The sequence below is a fragment of the Thunnus maccoyii genome, chromosome 1 (assembly GCF_910596095.1).
Source record: "Thunnus maccoyii chromosome 1, fThuMac1.1, whole genome shotgun sequence".
Classification (NCBI taxonomy): domain Eukaryota; kingdom Metazoa; phylum Chordata; class Actinopteri; order Scombriformes; family Scombridae; genus Thunnus; species Thunnus maccoyii.
Window position 1 is genome coordinate 33,589,195 of NC_056533.1, and position 18,892 is coordinate 33,608,086.

At 42.5% G+C, this 18,892-nt stretch overlaps 1 protein-coding gene and 1 long non-coding RNA gene across 3 annotated transcripts in view; one reads left to right on the forward strand and one right to left on the reverse strand.

Moving 5' to 3' along the window:
• lrp4 (low density lipoprotein receptor-related protein 4) overlaps positions 1–18,892 on the forward strand; it is a 116,083-nt gene that overhangs the window by 74,671 nt on the left and 22,520 nt on the right. For both annotated transcript variants that reach the window (XM_042388707.1, XM_042388758.1), the window contains exons 4-14: positions 5,833–5,946; positions 6,058–6,174; positions 7,270–7,398; positions 11,582–11,701; positions 11,816–11,941; positions 13,229–13,354; positions 14,075–14,209; positions 15,327–15,452; positions 15,944–16,174; positions 17,063–17,219; positions 17,827–18,044. In XM_042388707.1, the coding sequence (XP_042244641.1) occupies positions 5,833–5,946; positions 6,058–6,174; positions 7,270–7,398; positions 11,582–11,701; positions 11,816–11,941; positions 13,229–13,354; positions 14,075–14,209; positions 15,327–15,452; positions 15,944–16,174; positions 17,063–17,219; positions 17,827–18,044 (1,599 nt within the window). The remainder of the gene's footprint in view (positions 1–5,832; positions 5,947–6,057; positions 6,175–7,269; positions 7,399–11,581; positions 11,702–11,815; positions 11,942–13,228; positions 13,355–14,074; positions 14,210–15,326; positions 15,453–15,943; positions 16,175–17,062; positions 17,220–17,826; positions 18,045–18,892) is intronic.
• LOC121881321 lies at positions 14,545–18,770 on the reverse strand. The gene is made up of 3 exons (XR_006091759.1): positions 18,696–18,770; positions 18,352–18,415; positions 14,545–14,697 (listed from the first exon to the last, which is right to left on the reverse strand). It is a non-coding gene; the product is annotated as an uncharacterized LOC121881321 (long non-coding RNA).

An 18,892-nucleotide genomic window follows, 5' to 3' on the forward strand; every position in this document is an offset into this window, starting at 1 on the left:
ATCTTTGTGAGGACATATTTAAGTTTACGGCAGTGAGAATAGTTTTGGAAAGTGACGACATTTTTTCGTCCGCTCCTTAAAGCTGTTTGAAACTCGAAACTGGGGTTTTAGTGTTAAAGGGGCGCTCCGCCTATTTTACACATGAAAGCCAGTTAACCTGTCATGACTCTTCAGATTGTGATTGTATATGGTAGCTAGCGGTTGTGCCAGCTGGTCTCACCTCACAGTCCAGAATTTCTCTTAGACATTAGGTCACTGTCGACCAACTTAACACCCACTAGATTTCCATCCATCCATCCGTTCATCCATCCTGCCTGCGGATTCAAACCCACAACTTTCTTGTTGTGGGGAGACAATAATAACCACTACTTCCCCTTCACAAAATAAAACATTTAGGTTTAAAACGCAATAAAATAAGAAGCATCGGAGTGAGAGAGTGCAAATTTTCTCCCCATTTCAAAGTTATTTATTTATTTATTTATTGTTGACAAAAATGACCAAAATGCTTAATGAGAATGAACACTTTTAGACTACTAGAAGCACTGGTAGAAGGTGTTTCATGCCTGATGATGCCAATAGAGACTTCATATTCATAACGGAAAACCTGCCTTACAAACCGGCAGAGAGGCTCTAGTAGATATATGGTTGTGGTTGCATTATGGGAAGTGTAGGATCCAATGTTTTATTGGATCATGACCCATAGTAGAGACTAAAAGTCAAGACATCTTGGTCTCTGCTGCTTCGATTTCAACCGTACTTTTTTTAACGTGTGTCTGGTGAGTCCCTCGTTTACATGAACACGCAGTATTAAATTGCAGGAGTACTCCTTTAAAGTTTGGGGTTAGAGGGTCAACGAGAAGGTCCTCACAAGTGTAGAAGAACAAACGTGTGTGTGTGTTGTTTCATCAGATGTGTAATTAGCGGTCAAACGCTGTGAACGCATCGTCTGCTTTTAGCCTCTAATGACTCAGAAGGCTGCATGTGTCCGGTCTGATCCATGCGGACGGACGCAGGGACGCGAGCCAGTCGTTCAATCCCGTCATCGGTATCAGTGCGGTGGGCGATGCAGTTTAATCACACTTAACACTGTTTGTGTGGACAGAAATAGTTACAGGGAGTGATGTATCCCTGATGGAAACAACACGTGGCCAGAAAGAGACTTTAACTTTTATCTAAACATCAGTACAGCGTGTTGTTCTCCTGTATACATTGGAGTCACAGTAAAAGCTTGAGCGTAAATGATTTTTCCGTGACTATCAACATTTAAATCAAGAAGCCGACCATTAATAACAAATAGTTATACTATTGGATGTGATGGAAAAGGTTCTGATCTTTCAAACAATCGGAAGACAAACGAGGATTCTGCAAACTTAGCAAACACACACACAGACAATAGATCTTTGTAAAAACACTTGTACAAGATGTGTCAAATATGCTGCACAAGAGGACTTTTTAAAATTATTATTATGATGATTTTGTCTTTAATTGATAGTTCATAGTAGAGAGGCAACATGGAGATAGTTTCATATTAACCCCAAGGCTACCGTGACCCCTGACAACGACCCCCAAACAAACCTATTGGAGGCGCTAGATGACAATTCAAAGGATCCCTAAGTTAATTAGGAATCATCCTCTGGTGACCATGAACGTGTGCACCAAACTTCACTGCAATCCATCCAGTGTTGTCGAGATATTTCACTCTAGACTAAAGTGCTGAACCAGCAGACTTACTGACATTGCCATCCATCGAGCCATGATGGTAGTGTGCCAATAAATTTGAAGACGACTACTTTAAATGATCGAGATTGTTAATGGTTAATGGTGGCATCTGTATTAAAAGGTAAGTTAAGCAGCTTCAGGCTTAAATAACATCTCTTTCACTGATTTTTGACAGTGATTGCTCTCCGTAATACCTCCTCCTTATAGTCTCAGACCTCATGTAGTTTATGTGAACAGCAGGTACAGGTTAGCTCTTTCTCTTCTCAAAGGCTTTATTGTTTTTATCTCTTCGTTATCCTGTGATGTGTGTTGACCCACATACTGTATCAGCAGCCAGACATTGAATCACTTCCTGATGGGGGGTCCGTCTACCGCGAGCCGGCTATGAATTTTTCATCTTCTCGCAGAGTAAACCTCCCTCCCTCCCTCCCTTTTCCCTCCCCCAAACTACTTATTATTTTATGCTTCTTTCTTTCTCTCTTCGGTTTTTCAGCACCGGTCTGTCTTTTTTTTTTTTTTTTACCTCGCAAACACTTTTTCTGTTGTGTCTCCTCGCGATGGTTTTATTTCATTATTTAGAGACAGGGAGAACAATCCTCCACGCTCGGCTGGAACCGAAGCAGTTGTCAAAAGTTTTCAAGACAAACAGAGACTCAGGTGCGTCTCGGTGCAGATGTTTGAACATGAGATGTTCAGAATTCTTGAAGTTTAAAAGATATTTCACAGAAAAAAACAACACCACATACATACACACACATACACACACATGCAGGAAGGCTGGTAATGACTCCCCGTGACCTTTGCCCTTTGACGTTCGGCTGCCGTGTGAATGATGAGCGTCTTGAGGGCTTGTTGACCTTCGACCTCTTTCTGTTTACCTCGCTGATGGGAGGGGAGAAAGAGCATGGGAGAGAGAGAGAGAGAGAGAGAGAGAGAGAGAGAGGGAGAGAGAGAGAATCAATTATTTTCCAACAAGTTGAATAATAGATTAAATGAGTGTATTTGTCGATAGTGTGAGGGAAAATTAAATTTTCATTCGGACCAGCCAGTGGACTTTTGTGGTTTTTCTCCTTTTTTGGGAAGGGCGTTCTGGCTGTTGAGAGTCCAACAGATTATCAGCCGAGACGAGCGTATCACAGATTTATCATATCGTCATATATGTTGGCTGATAACAACAAATTACAGATATTCCAAAGATATGTTAGAAGTTTCTCTCTCACTTGTAAAACGTACAGCTCTGCACATATCTTTGTCATAATTATTTAATAACTAAATGTAAGGGATGGTTCTAGATGGTTTTAGATTATGTGCAGGGATTTCGAGATATCACCTTTTAGAACAAAGAACTCCTGCACGCTGTCTTCTGTGCTTGCAATTAGAGGAGATTTATTTACTGGGAGTTCCCAATAAATAAATCTCCTCTAATTGCAAGCACAGAAGACAACATGGGGGAGTTCTTTGTTCTATTATCGTCGGCCCGTGGACTTCTCCGACTCAGCTGCAGGTGCGCAAAAGTTCTGCTCCTTTAGATATCACCTTCTGATATTTCTGTTTCCAACACAATGGAGGTGAATATAATCCTGTTTGTTGTCTCTCTCAACAAGATCTCACTGTCGACACTTTGTACCGGGACTATTTATTCAGTACAGAGAGGTATCAGGGAAAACCAAGCCATGTGATTTCTCAATGCTTTGAGCAGCACAAACATGATTCTTCATTGTTTTGTGCAGCTGCAGAAATCTCAGATGTCTGAAAACCTCGACACATAAAATTGAAACTGTCTGAAAAATGTGTTTTTTGGGTAAACTGACCTTTGACCATTGATAGAACTGTGGTCTTATTGATACTGTGAACACCTGCTGCCAACAGGAATATATATTTAAGGGTGTTTACATATTGAAAAATGGTAAACTGTAGGTTAAATACTCAGATTTTGTGTGTTTTCATGAAAATAGTCCATTATTTGGCAAAGACGTTATAAATATACCCAACAAATACGAATATCAGCTGTGTAATGTGACCTCATATAAAATATAACATATACAGTGTCAAAGCATCTTGAATTGATCCGCTATGCCGGTTGGATCATGTCAATCATGTCTCCAGTAGTTTTGACTCCTGCTGTGAAGCTGCAACAAAACCTCGAGAAGAGATGGAAAAAATCTATCTGAAATAAAAGGAAAGGCTTCATCTTCTTCTTCTTCTTCTTCTTCTTCATCCATCCCTCCTTCCTGTCTGTCCTTATCTGTTTCTGTTTGTCTCAGCTGTCTAACACTCACACACAGCGGTGATAAATTATAGATTACCTCCCGCTCGGGGCCATCCATCATCGGTTCTCCTTGACGAACCTGTTTACTCGGCCCCGGGGCGAGCACGGCCCGGGATTCGCCATCGATTTTTTGCGGTCGTAACAGTAGAAGACGGTGTTTCTAAAAAATCCATTCAGTCTTTTATCAACGTAGGTATGATTAAAGAAGCGAGGCGGAGGAGCTGTTTGGATAAATGAAAGGGTTTGAACCTGAAAACATTCTCAGTGTCTCGGTGCTAAAAGTTCAGCGGAGGGAGTGACTCGTGTCTAACTGAATCATCGAGGCTGTTGGCACGAATGACAGACGTGTCTTTTATCTCCAGGTTGTCTCAAGGTTAACTGACATTTCCCTTATATACAGCAGCCAGGATTTTTAATAAGGCATAAAACAAAGCTGCTGGAGGTCAGGTTCGGTAGGTTAAAGTAGTTTGAATTCAAACTGGTTTCAAATTAAAATGACGTCATCTTGATCATTTCAGCTTATTAAGGTTGTAGTTTTGAACCAGTACTGGATTGGACTTTGTTTCAGCAGATAACCAACGTAAAAGGATCAGGACCAAAGAAAACATGACCAGGACATCCCTGCTGCATGTTGTTTAAACACGATGGACAAAGAGGAATGTCCTTCTTCCTTCTCATGTTTTGTGCAGCAGGTTTTGATTCCAGTCACACAAACCCAAAAACCCCAGAATCAGGTAATAGCAGGATGTCCAACTTTTGTGTGGGAGGATGGAGAATATTTATATTTCCAACATGTTCCAGACAGTCTTTGACAAAATACTGCTAAACACAACACTTTCATCTTAATCCTCACGCACAACCCTTTCAAGGGTCGGTATACTGCCTGCCTCCTGCCTTTTGATTAGTCAGGAGAATTGTCTGTTCGGGCTTTTTGTTTATAGAAGTATAGCCCAATCAATACTGGATTTTGAGGCTAATACCAATATAGATAATTTAGAGTAAAAAATGAACTATAGGCCAGTATTTGTAACCTTTTATAGGAGTTTTTTGTAAAGAGTTATGACAGTATAATGTAGAGAAGCAGGGTATTTTTAAGTTGAATTGAAGTTCTTCTAACTGATGTCTGCTTGTGAGGCCAACAGGGAAAAGGATTGAAACGGAGGAAGTGCACATTTTGGTTAAAAATGTTAGTATTTAAAACATTCTCAGGATACAGATGGACAATGGAGATGAAGATCACGCTTCTGTTTGGGTTTGAGGAGTTTGTTCTATTGAAATACTTTTGTCCGCCATGAATACTCGTGACTATCAGTAACTAACATGAATTCAAGCTCTGACCACAGCCTCTGCGCTGCGGTCACATCCACCTTCTAAGTTGTTTTGGTTTCATGTCTCTAACTCGTCATGGAAGAGCGCTATATAAATACAATCATTATCATCACAGCACATGTTTTCACTCCATCCGTCTTCTTCACGTTGACGGCAGCCACACATGGATGCTTTTTTGTAGCTCTCCTCCTCACCGTGTCGCAGCGACAGTCAAATCGGACGCGTTCTGCGCCGAGATCAACCCACAGGATATTCTGTCATTGAGTCGTTGAGCTCTGGCCTGCAGCCTCAGAAGAGTTCAGCCTGTCGCTCTGAGCCTGACATGAAAGGCCGCATTCTCTCCGGTGTTAGTACAGCTGTAGATATAATGTCAGCGGAGCTTAAGGGACAGCTGCCTCTTATCACATTCTTGTACAGTATCTGCTTTTTTTTTTTTTTGCTTTTTTTTGTATCTTTATTATTTGTCCTCTGAAAGCTATCTCTTCATATTTCTCTCTCTCTCTCTCTCTCTCCAGCTCCCAGGGAGTGCGAGGAAGACGAGTTCCACTGCCAAAACGGCTACTGTATCCGCAGCCTCTGGCACTGTGACGGAGACAACGATTGCGGGGATAACAGCGATGAACAGTGTGGTGGGTACACACACACACAGAAACACACACACACTGAAACACCAGCGTGTGAGCAAGTATTCATTTAAACCGTGTTATAATACAAATATATATTTTTTTCTTTCCTGTCAGACATGCGTAAATGTTCAGACAAGGAGTTTCGCTGCACAGATGGCAGCTGTATCGCTGAGCACTGGTACTGTGACGGAGACACGGACTGTAAAGACGGATCAGATGAGGAGAACTGCCGTAAGTTACTGTGTGTGTGTGTATGTGTGTCTCGCTAAAACACATCTTTTTCTCTCTTTCTGTTCATCCATACTAGGTTTTTCTCCAACCAAAACATATATTTTTATTCTAGCGGATACGTTTGAAATGTGTCGACAGCTAAAACTTTTCATAAAGTTTCAGTCGTAGATGTTGTGAAGGACTTCCTCCTAGCAAGCTAAGAGGCCAGATTTCTTTCTGTGGTTGACAAGTTTTATTCATACAGTAAATATTTTGAAATATCTTAGTATTTATGACGTATTTTGTTCAAGGGGTTCAGTGTCTTTGTGAGCCATCATCAAATTATTAATACTTGTGCAATCTTCTCATAATATAAAGAGTCTCAACACACTTGGTCTTTTGGAACGGCAAAAAAACCCACATTGATTACCAAAAAAAGTGTGTTGTGTGTCTAGGGAGTCATCTTCAGCTAAGAATAGACAAAAGCTAAGAGTGCTATTTTATAATCGGGCCATCAGACAATTGATTGGCTACAGTTTTAAAAGTCGTTTAAATGTGAAAGCTGGTTTCTGGAGTCGAGGTGAGAGCATAAGAGAAAATTGTGTAACATCGCTGAGTTGTGCTGGTCGTGTAGACAGTAAGCTGATTTTCTGACAGGGATCTTTTATTAAACCCATTCAATCCAAAGTCAAATTAAGAAATAATTCCAGCTAACCCAATTTCCACAGCTAAACAAAAGGTCGTTTATAAAACTCAAACAGGACAAACATCTCCGTGTGACGTCAGTCCAGACGCTCTAATCGTAAAAATCTTCAGGCTGCAGCATCATGATTCACGACCGCGGCAGCCAGAAGAGAAAGAAATCTGGATACCGATCAGCCGCACATGAACACAAGATCTGAGAGTAACCAGATTACAATAGAACATGTAAGCATGTCCTGTGTCTTAAAAGAAGGGCTCGCTGCTCCTCTTTCATTTCGTTTCTAGTTTCTGACAGCAGATAAGAGTCAAAGCTTCAAAGCGCCTCAGACGGCCCGACCGCTGCACCACATCTTTTCCCAACATCAGCATCTGTGTAACATGAGTGTGTATTTGTGTGTTTGTGTGTGTGTGTAGCCTCAGATGTGATGACAGCCACCTGCAGCGTGGAGGAGTTCCAGTGCGCATACGGGCGCTGTATTCTGGACATCTACCACTGCGACGGAGACGACGACTGCGGAGACTGGTCGGATGAGTCGGACTGCTGTAAGATCGCCGTCACTCACACGCAAACACGCTTCTGACATTATAGAGACCTTCAGGTGTTTGTTAACCTTGAATCTTCCCCTCAGTCACTAATCAGCTGTTAGACATCATCAGATATATTCCAGGAGTTAAATCTGAGTTCTAACTTTAGACCGACTCGACGTACAAGTAAAGATTTCACTCTGAAGATATGAAACGCAAACTTGGTGAAAGTCCAAAAAACAAAAACAAAGCACATTGTTAGTGTAGTGACTGGTCCAGCCTGTCCCGCTGGTGTGCATAAAGTTCACAGTGAGCTTCTGTTTTCTGCTCGCACAAACACACACACACACACAGATGAACACAGATACGCACAAACACACACACACACTTAAAGATCCATGGCAGATCTCCCAGCTCTCACTAAAACAGTGCCTTGTACAGGAGAAGAAGAAGAAGAAGAAGAAGAAGCTCCTCTGGGAGATCAGTCTGTGTCATCTCCTCTATGATGTCGGATTAGATTTAAGCACCAGACGTCTTTCTTCTCTCTCTCTCCATCTCCTCTTCTTCTTCTTCTTGTGCCTCGCTCTCTCCTTCCGTGGCGTCCCCGATAGTTTCGCTGAACATCTGGAACCAAACCCGGATGACGAGTTGTCGTGTCCTGCAGCTCAATGCAGAGGCGCAACTGAGGTTTAGAAGTACGGTACAGGCTTTAAATCAGGCACTTAAAACTTGCAGGAGTAAAACCTCAGCTGGAAGAGATGTGTTATGCATTATCTATCGATCTGTTGCTTTTATTTTATTATTATTATTGATTGATTATAAGACCCCCCCCCCTCCTCCCCCCATTTTCCAAAAAAGTTTTTGGAAAAAGACTTTTCGAAGATACAACACACTGTCTGGAAAGTTTCCCTGAGATACCATCAATCCAAAGAGAAGAGAGGCATCATCCTTCAAGCCTATAGTAAAAAAAAAAGTCAAATCCTTTAAAGCTGAAAGTAAATCCCATATTTGTGCATCTTTTCCACACACACTCTCCTCTCCTCTCCTCTCTGGCTCTTGGAGGAGGTCAAAGTTATTATTTTTTTTCTCCCACAGCATTTTTTCGGACCCGTCTGCTCCTCAGCTGCTTTAATATTTATTTCCTCCCTGCAGCAGAAAAAAAAACGCGTTGCAAACCTTAAGAAACACCTGCAGGTGAAACTGAGCTACCCAAACACTTGGCCCTAGCAACCCAGAATGCATCACTCTCTATAGGATCCAATGCTACAGCAGCACACTCTCCATCCAAAAAGAATATCTGAATTTCATGTAACTTAACTTTTCTTTTTAAGTTCTAAATATTCAGTGTTACACACAGCAAAGTGCTTTAGGAGATGTCCCCAGCGTCCGAGGCCCAGCTGCACAAAATGCAGCTTTAGTGTCAAAACAAACCGTAGTTTCATCATAACATTTATTCTCCATGTTCAGTCGACTGCAGGTCTGGCGCAGGAACAGCTGCTGTTTGCAGGCCGCCGCTCCACAGCATCTGTCAGAACTGGAAAACACTCTGTCTGTTAGATCTTTTCTGTCACTCTATCACACTCACACACACACATATACACACACATACACACACACACACACACACACACACACACACGCAGAGTCGAGCCACGGTCCTGATTAACACAGAGTATCGTGTTTCGTTCCTCCTCACTCCGGAGACGCCGCCCGCCGCTGACAAATCTCTCAGCATCTCTCTCTCTCCTCGGTTCTCTCGGCTCTGATTTCTTACATATTCATTTCATTCGCTCATTGTCTATAACCGCCCACCCTATCTCTCTCTCTCTCTCTCTCTCTCTCTCTCTCTCTCACACACACACACATACACACACATACTCTCATACACAGTGGTCTCCCCCCTTTGATGTGTTTATCTGCAGTGCGATAAGCACAGCTTCAAGGTTTTTGTACCATCGTTTGATCATCAGCAAGGTCATGTTAGTCGAGTGAGCTGCTCTGTTTCTCTTCCGTCTCCTCCCACATCCAGGTTTTTTAATTGCTGCCTCGCTTCTGAAGTGTTTAACTTTTTTTTTTTTTTTTGCAAAGTTCAGCTGGCATCAAAGCTTTCAAAAAAAAGATTTTTTTTTTAAGAAGAGACAGATAAGGCCCCGTACTCCTTAAAAAAATGCTTAGGTGAAAATATGGCAGCACAGATCAGATGTAAATTAGAACACAGATACAAACAAAACATCAATGATGCAGAAAGACTCAAACAGGTAAAACGTCTTAAATTCTGTCAGCAGAGACTTGGTTGTCACGTAGCAGTGCATGTCCACTTTTAGATTAAAAACCAACACGGTTATTCCATCATGTTTTGATGTACAGAAAGCGGTTCATCCCCTGCTATCCTTCACTCTTAAACCACCAGGTTTTTTTTTTTCGTCTCCCAGAATCGCTTCAGAGATGCTCGAATAAAAACATCAGCTTTTAGTCTTGTGAATCCAATGTTATGAAGTATTTATTAAAAAGTCTGAAGAGTTCTTGGCTTTGTGAAACATGCAAATAGGTTGCGGACACACACGCACGCACGCACGCACACACACACACACACACACACACACACACACACAGAGGAGGCATTCCTCAGAGGCATAAGACAGCCCATCCTCAGACAGCATTCCTTGGCATCGAGTCTCCAGACACATGAAGGGCGCTTTGTTAGAGAAAAAGTCTCTCTCTCTCTCTCCCTCTCTGTCTATCTCTCTATCTCTCTCTCTTTCTCTCTATTTATCTTTATATCTATCTCTCTCCTTCTCTCTCTCTCTCCTTCTCTCTCTCTCTCCCTCTCTCTCTCACACAGACACATATCCAAAAACACTCACACTTGCATGCCTCGTTACCGCTTGCAAACACTGATACTGCTTTCAGCTGCATAGCTGAGTAGATGAAAGAGCATAGTTGGTATGTTTTGTGTGTGTGTGTGTGTGTGTGTGTGTGTGTGTGTGTGAGGGGGAGAGAGGGAGAGAGAGAGAAACAAGGAGAGAGATAAAGGGTGGATGAATCATTTCAGTGTGTGTGTGGGCGTCAGTGTTCATCGGCATCCCACGCCGATTCCAGTCGCCTATGAGTCTCTAGCTCTCTCTCTCTCTCTCTCTATCTCTCTGTGGGAGAGCCACCTGCTGTTTTGATCATCTCTGTCTTCTCTCGCCCAGCTGATAAGCCCGCACAGGGATGCTTGAAGCCTCTACCACATCTCTCTTTCTCTCTTTTTTTTTTTTTTTTTTTTTTAAATTTTTTCGCCTTTCTTCCCCTGCATTTCCTCGCTCGTCGTCTCCCCTTATCTCGAGCCCACTGTAGCTTCGATGGGAAGCCGACTCGCGCTGTCAGGAGGAAACACGTCAAAAGAAATACATACACACGCACACACACACACTCGGGGATTTAAGATGCTTATGTTTGATTCGGCTTTAATCTTCTCGTCCACCTCCAGCCTCATCTGCTGCCAGTTTGAGCTCCACTTTGATCCGATCGCTTGTAGTGATGCGGTGGGAAATTTAAAGGTGGCGCAGCTATGATTTCTAGTCAGAGATGATCATAAGGCAGACAGAATAAACAGAAGCAATTAGTGTTTATGGGGAAAAGAAATATGACTTGTGTGGTGTAAAACATAGTCTTTCTGTGTTTGTTCGTTTACTCTTCTCATTTTCTAGTATTTCTGTGCACAGCAGAATTTCAGCGCTTGTTCTCTCACATATGACAGCAAAGCTTTTTATTTTGTATTAGAAGTCTAATCGTCAAGTCTATGAAAGGTTTGAAGAAGGTGGAAAATGCTTGTCAAAATGTCCTTGTTTTGTCTGATCAACAGTCCTAAAGTTATTTAATATACAATGATATTAAAAGGTTAAAGCTGCAAATCTTCACATTTAAGCCGAAACGGGAGAATTTTTCGCATTTTTGCTTGATACTTAACTTGATAAATGAGTTAGACATGAGTTGAATTTGATTTATCGACTAAGCAGTAATCAGCAGAAGACTGACATGATATTAGACACATTTATTTGGGTCCCTAAACATGATTTTGACTTATTTTTGGAAGCCCTGACCCCCAAGATTTAGAGGCACAGATTTTAAGATACATCTGTAATGTTGTCTGCTGCAGGTTGTTTCTAATGTTAGTGTGTGTGTGTGTGTGTGTGTGTGTGTGTGTGTGTGTGTGTAGCCTCCCACCAGCCCTGCAGATCGGTTGAATTCATGTGCAGCAGCGGGATGTGTATCAACGCCGGCTGGAGGTGTGACGGCGAGTTCGACTGCGATGACCAATCAGACGAGAAGAACTGCAGTGAGTTTTTTTCATCAGTATTACTGAACAGATCTCATTTTGGTGCTCTGTATAGTGTCGTGTATCTAAAGCTATATATTTGTGTGTGTGTGTTTGTGTGTGTGTTACCTGCAGCCACGTCCATGTGCACAGCCGACCAGTTCCGCTGCGGAACAGGACGCTGTGTCCGGTTGTCATGGAGATGCGACGGCGAGGACGACTGCTCCGACCGCAGTGATGAAGAGGGCTGTGAGAAAACCGGTAAGACTGACTGTGGTTGTTATCATCTTCTTTCGCAGAAGCTAAATATAACACAAGCTTCAATCGTAGCCATGACAACGGCTCAGAACAGCCCTCTCCTCTACTGACGAATTCAGTTTTTTTTTTTTTTTTCTTTGGAGAATCACAGTTGCTTTCAAACAATAGACTGATCAGTTTGGCAGTTCCTTCGCTGGTGGAAAGACTCCACCAACCTGCGGACAAACAACAGAAACTGGCCTGTATATTGAGATAGAAACGAACACTGAACAGGCTGCAGTGAAAAGAGGAAGATGGAAAGTTTTTACTCTATTTTTGGATACTATCCACTAGCATCCTGAGCCATGATGGCAAAGGAATTCCAGATCAATTTGCATGAACCTCTTGAACCCTAAAAATGCCCTTAATTTATCCTTAAATAACATTTTTATCCACTTAACACGACTTAACACAATTTCAAGTCTGTTTATGTGTTTTCCTGAAATTGCTTTCTGTGTTTGCTTACTCCAGCCCTTCATCCATATGTAATAAATAGTCAAATCCATGATGTCATGTTTGCGGCTGCACAGTTTCATCAAATCACAGTGTGTTTTGCATGATTTTCTATAGTTTCCCTGTAGTCCAGGCTGATGTTAGAAGTCTCTGGACACACTCGGATCTCTATGAGACTTTTGCATAAGTTGTTAATTAACATCCCATCTAGTGACGATGGACTCACTGGTGGGTCCGATGTGGTAGAAGAGGTTAATGAAAAATCCCAATTAAATACTTAAACACTCTTAAACAACGTTGGAAATGTCCTTCAAGCTATAACTCTATTTTTTTGTAATGTGTCATGTATGAGTAACAACATTTTGTTGAATGAAGGGCAGACAGTAGACGACTGATTCTACAGACTGTTGTGTTGTTGTGTTGGACCAGTTCTGCTTGTAACTGTTGTCACAAAGATGCTCTTAAGTTGGGGGTTGGCGGTATGGATAAAATCTTTGTATCACAATCCAGATATATATGGTGATATAGTAACTTTGTTTTTCATTTTTATTGAGAATTACCACATGGGAATGTCTGTTTTTGGCTAATCCAGTGAAATTAATACTACTGACCATCAATTAGCAGCATTACCTGTAGTGGTCTAATACAACCGGTGACATCTAAGTGACAGACACCTTAGTAGAAAAAGCATATACTGTAAAAATCTGTAACAGTAATTAACTTCCTGTTGTCTCATGGTGTGTATTGTCTTATTAATCAACCGTACTGTAAATAAAGCTTCTCTTTGTCTGCCCACAGAGAACCCTCCTTGTGCTTCGGACCAGTTCCAATGTGGGAACGGACGTTGTATCGGTCAGAGGAAGGTGTGTAACGAGGTCAACGACTGCGGAGACGGGACTGACGAACATCCTCACCACGACTGCCGTGAGTTCACAAACCATCATCTGCACTACAGTTTGTCCTTAAAGCAGGTTCAGTACAGAATCTGTAGTTACTTTGAAGGAAGGAGGCTACCACAATAGTCGTTTGATTAATTATGTCACTTTCATTTCAAATATGACTCAGCTTTAAAAACTTTAAGTGACAACTTGACATTAGCCAAAGGAACAAAGCCTCAAATGGTAGGTTTTATAGAATAAAATGTTTTTACACTTTCAAATGTAATAAGTCTTGTTATTGCATTATTACACATGCATTCCATTTAACACTTGCTGAGGAGTTTTGTGCATTTAGCACATTCAGGCCATTTGATTTGAATCTTTTTGTGTACAAGAGGACTTTAGGTCTGAAAGAAAAAGACTATGAGGTCATCAAAAACATTCGGGTACATCCTCATGGGAGCATGAACAGCAAATGGAAACCAAGATACCTTGTAACGGACTCAATTGTTGGTCAACGTTAGACTTAGTCCTGATAATGGCACTAGAGGAAAGGTTAGACTGTTGGACTGCAGTTGTTGAGATTTCTCGTTCTGGACCAGGTTTACCGATGTCATCATTCTCATACCTCACTGAGGTCTCGGGCCTAAAACATTTCAATGCTCAACACCAGATGAGTCAGATACTCTTTACAGTGTGTGATTGTATTTATACTGAATCAGCATGCTGTGTTTATGTTCTCATAATGTTTCCATGTGGTGTGCAGGTCCACGCTCCAGCGAGGGCAACTGTAACCAGAATAACGGAGGCTGCTCCCAGAAGTGTCAGATGGTCAGAGGACTGGTCCAGTGCACCTGTCACACTGGATACCGACTGATGGACGACGGCAGGACCTGCCAGGGTAACTCTGAGTGTGTGTGTGTGTGTGTGTGTGTGTGTGTGTGTGTGTGTGTGTGCACATTACAATTGGACATCAGAGTGAGCAGGCTTACAATGTTATTATTCATGACCAGCAGAGTCAGTTGTTCAGTTACTTTGTGTTCTGCTGCCTCTGCATCGCTACTCATTCCTGCCACTTGGGAGATTATGCGTTCAGTCTTTTTATGACGCCGAGTTGGTCTGGGAAAAACGGGGAGTAACATACACTATGTAACATAAGAAGATTAGGAGCCGCATTATTCAGTTACTGAATCTTTTATTGCCAAAAACATAAGCTTAAATTTCACATCAGGGAGTCTCAAGGCCAAAATAACAAGTGAATAAAAGCTGTCCATGACAATCAAAACAAAGCAAACTAAGTTAGCCAAAATGAAAGTTAGAACACTCCATAAGTAGTCAAACAAAACAGCAGCTCTTCTTTACTGCGCTTCTTGGCAAGGAGCTCTGCAACTGAAATCATACAAAAGAACACATGAAAATAATGAAGTAAAGGAAAAAAAATAAATGTAAGACAAAATAAAACATCTATTGTTCTAGGACTATCAACCTAACAACCTATGGTGTGGCTATAAAATATATCTCCATGTGATACATTGATGTTAATCAGGAGTTTATGTTTTCACTCCTGTTCGTCATTTTGTCTTTATTTCAGCAAGATATTTCCCAGAAGTATGAACGAATTTCCATGGAACTTGTTGGAAAGATTGATTTTGGGCTGAGATGCAATTGATTAGAATTTGGTGCAGGTCTGGATCAAGGATTTCTGCCAGAAGTCCTTGATGAAATATTATCGCCAAAAGTTTATAACTTATGGATATGCAGTTTATCTAGACTTGATATGTGTTTCCAGATTCTAACAGTGCCTTTGCAAGGTCATGAGATGAATGCCTTCAGGCCACAGGAGTTCAGTTTTTTGAGAGTAACAAGAAGTCGGACGTGTTCCAAAGAGTTTTTCACCTTCAGTCACCTCTGGACACTATATGTCTTGAACTTATTGTTAACCCTGCAGGAGCTTGACGCCAACATCTCACTGTCCTTTCCCCCCTCCCTTTTATTTCTGCCTCTTTGGTCTGTTCCAGATGTGGACGAGTGTGCTGAAGAAGGCTACTGCAGCCAGGGCTGTACCAACACGGAGGGGGGGTTCCAGTGCTGGTGCGTCCAGGGCTACGAGCTCCGGCCTGACAAGCGCAGCTGCAAGGCTCTGGGTAAAAACCACTGTACTATGTTTCAACCTTGACATGTGACCGCAGAGAGTCGCCGGCTTTTGACCTCCAATAAAAACACGGTTGCATATTGTTTATACTTGCTTTAGCGGTAACTGTATCCGCTCCCTGCTCCGGGGTCTTGGACTCAGAATGAGGTTGGCTCGTTCCGTGGGTCTGGACTAGATTTAGATATGCTGCAGAGGTAGAGTGCAGGCCTGGTACAGCAGCCCATCAATCTACTGCAGACCAGAGTTAAACCCAGGTCAGGACTGTCTGTCAGGCAGCTGCCAGGACCCAGACCCTTCACCTTCACTGAGATTAATGCTCCCTGTTATTAAAACTGATCCTCCTAACTTTTTTTGTCTCCTTCCTTTTTCGTTACTTCTACCGTTATTTGGCCTCTCGCTGTTTTTCTTTCCGTTTTAATTTGCATCGTCTCCATCCCTGTCTGTCTTTCCGTCCTTGTTTTTTTTTTTTATTCCATCGCTCAGGTCCAGAGCCGGTGCTTTTGTTCGCCAACCGCATCGACATCCGTCAGGTTTTGCCGCATCGCTCCGAATACACCCTGCTGCTCAACAACCTGGAGAACGCCATCGCGCTGGACTTCCACCACAGCCGCGAGCTGGTTTTCTGGTCAGACGTGACACTGGACCGCATCATGAAGGCCAACCTCAACGGATCCAACGTGGAGGAGGTCGTCTCCACCGGCCTGGAGAGTCCAGGTGGGTACTGCGGCCAATAGGAATCAGGTTCAGATGTAGGACAAGAGGCTCATTCATCATGTTTCCAATTTATTCAACTTTCCTGCTTTCTGTCCAACTGCTCTCACTCACTTCATCCATCACCTTGTTCACATGAGTATGACATCAATTTTAGCTCTTTTTTGTGTGTCTTTGTTTTGTTTTTTTGTCTTCTTTCATGCTCTCTCTCTTGTCTCTTGCTCTTTTGAGCTCTCTCTATCCCTGTTAGTCTTTTTTTTATCATCCCCTTGTTTTTTTCTCTCCTCAGTAGCTTTTAGTCACCGTTGACATTTACTCTCTCTCTCCTTTTTACTTGCTCTTCCTGTCTTGCTCTCTCTAAATTCATTAAAGTTTTATTGGCATCACAGAACATGTTGTAAGCAGAGTAGAGTAATTATAACAAGAAATATACAAGTATAAAAGCGCTTTTTGATTTTACAGCATGTCAGCTTTAGAGTTGTTGGTAGATTTTTTTCTTTTTTTTTAAACAGAGCCGGGCTTGTTGCTGATCCTTTTTTTCCAGTCTAAACCAAACACATCCTTACTCAAGCTTCATACTTAGCAACATCCATAAATTTGTTTCGTCTCCTGTCCGGTTGTTTAACTATCGAGGATGGCTTTAACTTTAATCGCAACAGACTTGAAACTTTTAACCGGATCGGGCAGCGTAGTGATATTAAGAACATGTGCTATAACAATAATAACACGTGTTATTCTTCACTGCACACACATGAGATTGGTATCAATCTTCTCATATCACTGTCAGAAAGTGTTTTCCTTTTAAACAAAATGAGAAACGCTCACTTTATTTAAAGAGAATCAGAAAAAGAGACACAGTTCACCATAAAACATGTTCATATCCTCCTTTAGGTGGACTGGCCATAGATTGGATCCATGACAAGTTGTACTGGACAGACTCGGGAACGTCCCGTATCGAGGTGGCCAACCTGGACGGAACGCATCGCAAGGTGCTGCTGTGGCAGAACATGGAGAAGCCTCGAGCCATCGCGCTGCACCCCATAGAGGGGTACGTACGAGCACAAACATACACACACACAAACCGTATAATTCACAGCAGATGCTTTCGAATGTACACACGCTCATATATATACATATCCCCTCTGGATGCGTCCCAGTTGTAGTGTAGCAGCAGAGCAGGGATTAAAGTTTGGCAGCGTAGCGGTGCCCACAGGCGAGCATCTGTGTGGAACAAGTATTTCATAAAAAAAGGGGCAGCAGCTAAGTGTGTTTTCCTCCCCGAGCTTCATATGCTGCAGCGGCGGGAGAGAGTTCTGGATGAAGCCCCAGAGAAATTTAAAACTAGAAAACTCATTCAGTTTATTAGGTAGCTCATTTGCATGGGATAATTGAAAAATATCAAAAAAAGTAGCTCTTCCCTCTGAGGCCGGTCAGAACAGATGAGTGATGATGAGGAGGACAGGACTGCTGAGGACAGAGGAGACTTTTTTTTTTTTTTTTAAAATATCAGACATCTGCTGCATCTTGAATCCAAACAACAATCTGTTTACCTCTTGACTTTAGTGGACGCCATGAGAATCAGCTCATTCTGCTCAAATAGCTTCCACAGGTGTAAACAATTAAACTAACCAAGACTGTCCCATTTTCCTCCTCAGTAAGATCTACTGGACAGACTGGGGCAACACCCCTCGCATCGAGTACGCCAATATGGACGGCTCCAACCGGCGGGTCATCGCAGACACCCACCTATTCTGGCCAAACGGCCTCACCATCGACTACGCCGGCCGCCGCATGTACTGGGTGGACGCCAAGCACCACGTCATCGAAAAGGCCGACCTGGACGGACGCAATCGCAAAGCCGTCATCAGCCAAGGTTAATTCCCCGCCCGCTGCTGTCACACACGTTCAGTTTTCTGTATTTTCTGGCAACGATCGGATACGGAGAACAACATCAGACCAGGAGTTGGCTCTAGATAGAACTGGGACATTCTTAAGAAATGTGCTGTTTTGGTTCCGCTTATCGTTTCCCGAGGAGCAAAAGACATAACTTCCCACCTCCCACCTTTACGGTTACGCATGTGTTTAGCGTTTACAACATGGCGGACCATGGATAGTGCCTGGAAGTGTGGCTAAAAGTTAACATAACTCCAAAAAAAAAAAAAATAGTCCGATATTATCACCTTGTAAACCTGCAACATGAAGCTTTGTCAGTCGTTTTCCAAGAACCTCAGAAGTCGCTGTTAACTGCAGGGAAACAGAAGAGATGTGGTGTACAGAGGGTCTGGCCGGGGTTCAGGTTCTCATAAATCACCACACACTCACACACAAACACACACAAACACACACACACACACACACACACACACACACACACACACAGAAGAATGTGGTAGATATAGGATGCAGCACACTGACGCTACTTCATTATACCATGTGGAGTTAATCAGTGCCATATTTCCATTAAAAAGTATATGCATGTTCCTACCACTGAAACACACACACACACACACACACACATACTCACTTCCCATAAATGACAACATAAAGCCTTGCGTGCCTCTGTTTATGTTGTTGGGTCCTACAGTGAAGCCTGGGCGTGTGTGTGTGCGTGTGTGTGTGCGTGCACTAAAATTGGGGATCTGGCATTTACAAATGTAAGCAGCCAGCATACTGATTCGTCATTCAACACACACACACACACACACACACGCACACACACTC